We start from the raw sequence: 10,110 nt of genomic DNA, 5'->3' as shown, positions 1-10,110 counted from the left end.
CACATACTTCTATCCTATACTGATCATTACCTATAGTTTCAATGGATGACCTTGTTTCCAAAAAGGGGGGGCGAGACGTACTCCGTGTGTTTTGCGCATGTTCCATAATTAGGCGCGGTTGCATTCAAATTGAAAAGATTGTCACGGCATGCTCTGTACTATAGCCGATTATATACATATAAGATATTAAAATAAATAACGTAAGTATCTGCATAACCTATTTAATATTTTGCAGGCTCAAATACAATAAAACAGAATACAAATTTATATGCTTTTAAAACTATATACATATGCATGTTCGTAATTTTGGACATTTTTTAAATGACTGGTTTATTTATTAAACAAGACTTAGTATTTCAAAAAATCGCCACTATTCGCTCAAGCCGGGCACAACTGACAATCTTTTTTTTATAAAAAAAGTTCATTATATAATTATTTATTATAGTGGTTTCTGCAGTTTATTTGATAATATAAAAAAAACATGCTATAAAATATCTGTAAAAGATCAATCCGATAATAATGTCCATCACGATTAAGGAAGGCTCTTATCGAGTATAATTTTGAAACATTTTTACTAAATATCAACACAAGATAAATTAATAGAAGCATTAGTGCAGGTTTAAATAGATTATGAAATAAAACTGAAAAGATACATTTATTTATTTATTTATTAAAATATACACTATACCCTAACAGTTTCATCAAAACACTAGACTAGCACAACACAAAACAAAACTGAGAATATTAATACTTTTTAGGTTAGCTTGGTTTGACGTTTGACATTTTTACCGCTCGGCACTCACCGTTCTTGGTTCCTTTCAACCAACCAAAACGCGTAAAGTAAACGCATGCGTATGAATACGCTGGTACGTCGCCCCACTTTTCGGCTTCAAGTCAATTGCAAAATGATCAGTATAGGATAGAAGTATGTGATTTGAACGCTCGTTATAATAATTCTTGACTGTTTTCGTGATAATTGAAATGATCCAGTTTCTTGGGATGATGGCTGTGAAATTGCTGGCAAACTTGAAAACAAAACAACCAATACGTCATTAGTCATCATTTGCTGTTAGTCTGACAGTGGTAGTTAAATATTGATTTGTAATAATGGAAAATTGTGACCAACAACGTGGCTAATCAACAAAACTATTACAAAAAGTTGACGGGATCTCATCAAAATCGGTCATAACTGATCTCTCAGATCACATAATAGCAGTCTGTGTTTTAGTTTGTATTAAACGATCTCAAAAATCTTATGTTACTTCATGAAATTCTGTGAAGTCAATCCACCATTTTGGCGTCGACCACCTTATTCAATTTTGGAAATTCAAACAAAAATTGAAAACATAGCTTTGATTACACAGCCACAAAAAAAAATTGTACTTTTCATGCGATATATGTTATCCGTAGTATTTTTGCCTCCTGATCACAAATACTGTGTTAGAATTGAGCTATCACATCACGAGAATTTCCTAACCTCAAAAAACAGGTCAAAAATAGCAAAAATTTACGAAAAAGTGCTAGGAAAAATACAAAAAAATTTTTCTTCTATATTCAAATGTTCATTTATATGGTTACGACCCCGCCGAACGTAAATCCGTGGTCAGAATTGTTGGTTCTTTTTCTAACCTCAAAAAGAACAGGTCAGATATTACGAATTTTCAAAAAATAACAGATTCGCGCTAAATTTGGTATACAGGGGTTTTCGGGGTCGCTGATCACGGATCCGAGGTCAATTTTACAAAACTCGAGATGGCGGATCCAAAATGGCCGACCAAATTTTCAAAAACTAACCCATTCGCGCTAAATTTGAAATACGGGCGTTTTCGGGGTCGCTGATCACAGATCCGAGGTGAATTTTGCAAAATTCAAGATGAGAAGAAGAAAAAATTGTTTTTTTTCTGATTTTTCGATTTTTATTTCTCATTTCCGCAAAAATAATTTAATTTTGACGAAACTTTGTGAAAGTATCCCTTTCTCTGTCTTAAATAACTTCATTTTTTTTAGATAAAAAAATAAAGAAGTTTCTGAGATATTTATTTTTTTCGGCCCGAGACACTTTTTTCTCAAAGAAAAATTCTACTTGAAAAAATCGTTGTACAGAGTTCTGACGATAATCATTTTTTCCGTTTTAACATATACTTTTTGGTTAAATAAAAAAATTTGTAATCACAGTTCAAAAACATGCTCAAAAATGCAAAAAAGTAAAAAAATTACAGTAATGAATATTTCAGTAATTGTTGATAATTTGTTTAAATTAAAAAACATTCAAAAACTGATTACACCATTCAATTCTACGGAAAAAAATTAAAAAAACTGTGTCTCATAGTTTGACCCAAAACTTTATTTTTGTACAGTATTGCTATAAACATCTAAGGCGAATTACAAATGCTCAAATGATAAATTATCACTGGACAATTTGAGATTTCTGCAATACGAAGTATTAACTGCAGTCTACTGTTGACGCGAAATCGAAAAAAAAATTGCAAAATTGTTTTATTTTTTATGGCTTTATTTGAAAACGAATTTTAAAATAATTGTATATATACATTGCCACTTTTTTCGAGGGTCCATCATCAGATAAATTTTTTAAATATATCGCTGCTATTTTTATGATAAAATCTAGTCATTTTTAATTCTGTATTAGATGATATTATTATTGTAATAACTTAAAAAGATTGCATCATTAAAAATTTTTCCTGAGTACCTACGGCTCTGAACGCTTTCAAGATACTTGTATCTATTGGAGAAGAGAGAGAGAGAGGAGAGAATAAAAGTCAACACAGCACAAAATATCCAACAATTTTTTTAATCCATAATTTAAAAAGTTATACCTAATAAAAAAATAATACGAATTTATGAAATATTTTATTATTTCTAATTGCTAAGAGTAATAAAAAAAATTGTTGGACATTTTGTGCTGTATTGACTTTTATACTGTTATGACTTCCTCCAATAGATATTCTGAAAGCCTTCAGAGCCGTACTCAGGAAAAAATTTAAATGGTACGTAAAACAAGCTGAAAACCTTTTTAAGCGAATACAATAGTAAAATAATCAAATTCAGAATTAAAAATGACTAGATTTAATCATAAAAATAATAGCGACGTATTTAAAAAAATTAACCTGATGATGGTCCTCGAAGACGAAACGTCAGATTGCAAAAATGTTGATGTCATTGGATAGAGCGAAAAAAGTGACCACGTAAATACAGGGTCGGAAAGTCCCCATGGTTCATCGGCCGTTACGTGAGAGCGATAAAGAAAGCCATAGAAATCCGTGCGATAGAGAAAGATGGATATAATGGNAAACAATGAGACATGTTTTTTTTTGTATTTTTTCCGTACAATTGAATGGTGTAATCAGTTTTTGATTTTTTAAATTTTAAACAAATTATCAACAATTACTGAAAAATTCATTGCTGCGTCATTTTTTACTTTTTTGCATTTTTGAGCATGTTTTTAAACTGTAATTACAGATATTTAAAACAATGAGACATGTTTTTTTTTGTATTTTTTCCGTACAATTGAATGGTGTAATCAGTTTTTGATTTTTTAAATTTTAAACAAATTATCAACAATTACTGAAAAATTCATTGCTGCGTCATTTTTTACTTTTTTGCATTTTTGAGCATGTTTTTAAACTGTAATTACAGATATTTAAAACAATGAGACATGTTTTTTTTTGTATTTTTTCCGTACAATTGAATGGTGTAATCAGTTTTTGATTTTTTAAAATTTAAACAAATTATCAACAATTACTGAAAAATTCATTGCTGCAAGTCATTTTTTACTTTTTTGCATTTTTGAGCATGTTTTTAAACTGTAATTACAGATATTTTTATTTTACCAAAAAGTATATGTCAAAACGAAATAAATGATTCCCGGCAGAACTCTGTACGATGATTTTTTTAAGTAGAATTTTTCTTTGAAAAAAAGTGTTTCATTCCGAAAAAATGAATATCTCAGAAACGTCTTGATTTTTTTTTCTAAAAAAATTTGAGGTTATTTAAGACAGAGAAAGGTATACTTTCACCAAGTTTCGTCAAAATTAAATTATTTTTGCGGCAATGAGAAATAAAAAACAAAAAATCAGAAAAAAACTGATTTTCGCATATTTCTCGGAAATTTTGAGGTTATGTTAAAAAGTGACCTCTACAAAAGTTGTAGATTTTTGCATGATCTACAACTATTGTATTGGATACTTTTTTGTTTGATGTCAACTTTCGCCAGAAATCCCAATGATACAATTTTTCATAACTTTTCCACCTCCCAAATCAACCCTACTTCGTCCCTGCTCACGCATTTATTTATTTTTTTTTTTTTTTCGTTTATTATAAGCCCCTTTACCATTTCCATTTACAAAAGTCCAGGTAACTATTTTCTTTTGTTTCCCTCTAAATGAGTTATTTTGATCGGTCTATACTAAGAGAACGGCTTAATAGATTTAAATTATAAATTCTCTGTTATCATTTTAGTTTCGTGAGGCATTTCAACGGGTATCCTCCCCAACGCATTTCCGCACAACTCTTCTCTTAGCCACTCTGCACCTGCTGTTGGGATTCCTGTACATGGGTGTGTCCACGTTCTCAACTACCATCATTAAGGACCTCAGAGAACAAGAGTATTACCTACACCGGCAATACATCAACAACGTAGACTATTACGGTGTTACAATCAACAAAACAATAGAGAACGTTCAGTACCAGAACACAGTTTTCAGGAACGTCACCTTCACACATATCAACCTTAACCACGTCGACTTCCTGAACTGCACCATCGAGGAATCAGAATTCATCAGCGTCAAAGCTTCCGTCTCCTACTTTAAAAGTTCTATAATAAAGGATTGCAGGTGAGTGTCTGGTTGTTGTCTTCATTCGAATACCTTCGGCGATTCTTTTTTTTTTTCAGATTTATCGATACTGACCTAACAGATCACCACTATATCAACTGCACTTTGATAAACAACACATATCTCTCACTAATATCAGACTGCACCGTAGACTTTGATTACAATATATACTTGGAGGACTTGTACGACGAGACTCTGGCTTGGTCCGGATTCATGTTTCCCGCTCTCTTCTTCATGGGATTCATTCTGGAAACCACCACCAGACCGCCAGTTATAATCGTCACTTTAGTTTTAGCGGCGATTACTGGCGCTGGTATATTTTTCGCTTCCACGTCGTTCATCGTAACTACGGTTGAACTAGTAATAAAGATATTGCTGATGTGCGCAGTCAACGCCATAACTTTGGTGGTGGTCGAAGGGTACCCTTGTCATCTAAGGTAAGAGTTGTTTTAGAGCAGTACATTCTTGTATGGAGAGTTCCAGAATTGTTAAATGTGTGTCATTCGCTGCTTAAGCGATATTCACTAATCATTTTTATTGCCGCAGTTGGGGACACTTATGTCTTAACTGCTTTTAATTTACCTGGGGGCCTTTGGATTTGGGAAAAATTGTAGCTGTTAGCATCTAATAGCAACTCGAGTCACTCTGAACTGATATTAGTTGCTAGTAGACACTATTTTTGTTAACACGATTGGGGAAATCAGCTGTTTCGCTTCAATGTTCGAACGCTCTGTAGTCCGCCTCATACTGGGGCCTTTTGTAGTTGATAGTCCCAACGCCTAGAGCCTATAAAAATTGTCCAAAATGGAAACTTTTTTTAAATCTTTTCTGTAAAAATTTCCTAAGAGATCCCTCATGAGTTTTTTTGAGAAAAATTACTCTAAATTTATAGAAATTGATTAACATTTTAACTTTTTGTGTAAGATATTGCTTTTTTTCTTGAACATCAGTGAAATCAATATTATAAACAACAAAGAATCAAACTATAATAATAAAAAATTGATTTATACGTACTGATTTTAACTTTTCTATCCAAAATACTTCATAAATGGCCTTGCAATGACCTTGAATGACCTTTAGGGTGTATCGTAGGGGTAAACAAACCACGGATTCGGGTTCGGTGACCTCTAAAACGTAAACAAGATATTTTTCAGATTTTTTGGAGGTAATATCTTGATTTGACCTTCAAATCACCTTGAACCTGATGTGATGGAGCTTAACCGACCTCGGATTCGTGATCAGCGACCCAAAAAAACCCCATGTACTTATGAATGAATATTTATAGTAATTGTACAGTTATTACATTTGGTAACATTTATAAAATCTGGATAATTATTCCCCTCGCGTTTACTAATTGTCACATTTTTCTCAAAATGATTTGACCACTCCATTTCAGTCATCGGAGGCTCAATGTTATCTGACTGACCAATTAAAACAGCATGATGCGACATACTACTAGAACTTGAAGTTGAAGTGTCATTGTAAAGAATCCTGTTGGCTGTTTAATTTTTGTTACTTAAATTGTCAGCAACATAACTTTCTGCAATTGTGGCTGATTTCCACCCACCATGTCTCTTGATTGCTAATATATCAACTCCTGTATTAGGCAGTAACGTTGCCGATGTTCTTCGGAATGAATGGCCTGTATATGTTTCAGGATGTTCTAGTTTCAAAAACTGTGTAATCTTATTAGGAATCATAGAAAGGGTATTCTTGCCGACTGCGACTGGTTGGTTGTAACATTTATCTGCATGATAGCGCATAAAAAAGCGTGAAATTTCAGTTTTCATTTCCAATCTAATCTTGATATATTTCTTGGGAATTTCTAAGTGAGAAACAGAACCTAGACGAGAAATAATTGTAAACGTACGTTACATACCATTTTTAGGATCTGGAACTGTAACTGCAATAATGTCATCGAAATTTTTGAAATTGACGTTGTCCAAAGTAAGTTTGCATAATTGATAAGAACAACATGCTCCTGCAATGCCTAAGACCGTCACTATTTTCAGTAGCAAATATGTGTTATCGGGTGCCTGAACGCGAAAATCGTTGACTTGTTCTCTTGTAAAAACTTTTGACTTTTTAGGTGTAGGTATAGCCGTTATCCTGACGTTTCAAAAATGCTCTCGGCTTGGGATATTTTGGTATATCCACGTTCTCCTCTATGAAAATAGTTGACTTTATCATTGAGTATTCACTCCACAAACTCGCCGGTGACTTTAAAGTTCTTGACTTTTCCGTGAAATACGCTAGCTGTGACATTTCAGAAAAACCAGTATTTTTGTTCTGGCGCCATTCTTTGAAATTTATATTTCTATTCTATATTTCTATCTTTCATCTAGCTATCAGTTAAGTATAATTTACCAGTCTCGGACTCTTTTGCCAGTCCTTGCTCCGCTCGGGCGCAAAATCGTTCTGGAGTGGTAAATGATATTTACCTCCTTTATGGTGTAAATAATTGCTCTTGACGTCTCTGTATTAACTAAAATTATTATTTTTAGGTGTACTGCGCACGGTATGATGCGTAGCCTGTTCCATTTAGCGTCCCTCTGTGCCATACCGATCTACAGTGCGTTAGTGCACACCATGTTATTGTTTCCCGCTGTGATTACCGTATCCTTGACGATTGTGGCTGCTTTGTTATCAACAAGGATTCAAGATAACAGTAAAGTCCTTTTGTAAACGTTTTATTTTCCAATTATTTATTTGAACTTTGGTAGAGAATATCTGTGATATTATTTTTATGAGCATATTATTTTTTACATATCTTTTGGACGGTAGTAAATTTAACTTGAATCATAGCAAGCCGTCGCATATCAGTTCGATAGGTGCTTCGTAACGAGGAAAAATAATACAATTTGAAGTAAATTTAGATTGGTTAGTGATCAAATGTACCCTTGAATAACTTGTACTACTTGTACCTACCTACAAAGTGTTTGTATTGTTGGAAAATAAAGTTTGCTTCTATATTTTTAATCTGTTTTTACCCTTTGCTACCAAATACGCATGGATTTACTTTGTCTTTTGACGAGGATTTTAGAAAATCTGAGCAAGTTGGCTTGGGAGTAGCTACAATTTTTGCTTGAGGTGGGCCCAGAGCTGGAAGCTCTATGGAGGAAGAAAAAACAAGCTCTCGCTGACCTACTGATATAAAAAAAAAACGACTTACCGATATAACAAAAAATATTATAGTATTATCTTTTTTTCTAGAGTGGGCATCGGGCTTTCTGGGGTGCGCCATGCACACACCTGCCCCCCTCTAGCTATGCCCATGCAAGTTGGAAACGATAGCTTTGTTCCAAGTGCATTAGAATTAGTTTCCAACAGTCCGACGCAATCGCATTTGATTCAAAACAATGAATTTTGAAACTTATGTAAGCATTATATCCATATGCGCATGCGTCTGACTGTTGGAAACTGTTTTGGATTCTACTAGGAATAAAGTTAATATCTCATCACTGTACCAGTTGGGTTAGTTTTGAAAAAATTTTTGCATTTTATGGCAGGGAAGGGAATGTAGAATTAGTGGAGTCAAGATAGATTTTGACTTCGCGAAAATTACTGGAAGAGAGAACTTTTTATTTTTCGCTTTGTAAAGTTGTCAGAAACAACATATAAAAAGTTACCAACTGTAGAGTGTACGCTAAATTGTTTGTTTAACAAATTAGTTGCAATATTACAGTTTTTGCAAAATATATAAAAAAATTTAATTAAAAAAAAAATTACTGCGCCATTCGAAAGAACAGGAAATTTTACATAAAAAATAATAAAGTTTTTTTCTAAAATGCCAATTGAAGGCTGTAGAATTTTTTTCTAACGTACGAAAAATGAGACGGGTGGCCCCGAGCGCGCTTCACTAAATTTGTTATAACTTTTGATCTAATTGATCAAATCGACCTCACTAAAATTTAAATGAAAGAAGAGTCACCCGGCTATCAAAATTTCATGTCTTTAAACTTGACAAAAAAATATATATACTACGTATACAAAGTTACGTCATTCTATAATTTTGTACACACAAAAAAGTAAATACTTGAAATGAACCTAATCAGCTTGAATTTGAATAGAAAAAATATTGATATAAGCTAATCGATTATTCTACACAAAGACTTTCCGACTCAGTACGAATTTATGATGTATTCCCAACAAAAAATAAAAGAAATAGCTTTGAGTTTATTAATGGTTCCCTTGAAATCAAATAGTGTTTTTAACGAAATAGATGTTTACATCAAATAGATGAAACCAAATGTTCATAGTAATAAGAATATATATTTATAGTATATAATTATATATCTATATTTACATATGTACATAAATACATTTACATTGGATATTTCGATTATTCCAAATTGTTCCAAAATGCCAATATCGCTGTTTGGGAAAGTTCTTTCAAAGTCCAAGTTAATCTAAAAAAAAAACAGTATATGAAACAAAACCAAATAAATCAAACTCAAACAAAGCCTAATGTTATACAGAAAATAGTTAAAACTATACACAAGTTCATTTTTGTGAAATGCATAAATGTTAAAGTATTGGAAATATTACAAAACGGGCAAATTTGACTTAGTAAATTTGAATTTTTAATCAAATTGAAGTAGTTTTTCAAATAATAAAAAGCGACAACTTTTTTATGACAACACTTGGGGAAATTCATGTATTAAATGAATATCTTTGAAAATGATTTTCCGGATAATTTAAATAACTAGAAGCTGATGGGTTAAAAAGTTAACAATATAAATTTAGGGCGAAAAGTCTTATTATTAGAGCAGGATTTGCACTTACCTAAAAATATCTGCACGGTTTCACTAGAAAGTCTCCAACCTGTTATCTAGTAATTGCTCCATACTTGCTTCAACTGCTTGTAAAAAGCTTAATTAAGTACACTTTTATACTCTAACTCTTAAAAAACCGACGTTCTTGCTGTAAACATAAATGCTATTGTACTCTGCAATGCATAGGTATATTTACAACATGCAGTTACTTACCTATGTGCAAAATGCAAATGGCGGCGAATAATGCTAAACTAAACAACGAAACGTTAAGTACGAACTGCTGAACAGAAAAGGAAAATACGCGAGCTTCAGACAAACGAAACATCTAGAATACGTTGCCTCGGCTAACTTCGCAAAACGCGCCGACGCACTTCACCGTGCCCTCCCACACCTGCATTCAGTCTACGCAGTGTCCCACGTAAATGGTTTTACTGGGTGCGCCCGATAAATTTGGAATGAATCAAATTTTATATTTTACGGAATAA

General features: G+C 32.7%; 1 protein-coding gene across 1 annotated transcript in view; it reads left to right on the top strand.

Moving 5' to 3' along the window:
• LOC108904721 (synaptic vesicle glycoprotein 2B-like) overlaps positions 1–7,795 on the top strand; it is a 23,485-nt gene extending 15,690 nt beyond the window's left edge. The window contains exons 7-9 of the mRNA XM_023455344.1: positions 4,477–4,850; positions 4,910–5,287; positions 7,355–7,795. Of these exons, the coding sequence (XP_023311112.1) occupies positions 4,477–4,850; positions 4,910–5,287; positions 7,355–7,535 (933 nt within the window). The 3' untranslated portion in view covers positions 7,536–7,795. The remainder of the gene's footprint in view (positions 1–4,476; positions 4,851–4,909; positions 5,288–7,354) is intronic.
• Positions 7,796–10,110: the final 2,315 nt, after the last annotated feature.

Source organism: Anoplophora glabripennis, unplaced genomic scaffold (assembly GCF_000390285.2).
Source record: "Anoplophora glabripennis isolate ALB-LARVAE unplaced genomic scaffold, Agla_2.0 scaffold206, whole genome shotgun sequence".
Classification (NCBI taxonomy): domain Eukaryota; kingdom Metazoa; phylum Arthropoda; class Insecta; order Coleoptera; family Cerambycidae; genus Anoplophora; species Anoplophora glabripennis.
This window is presented reverse-complemented; position numbering and strand designations above follow the sequence as displayed.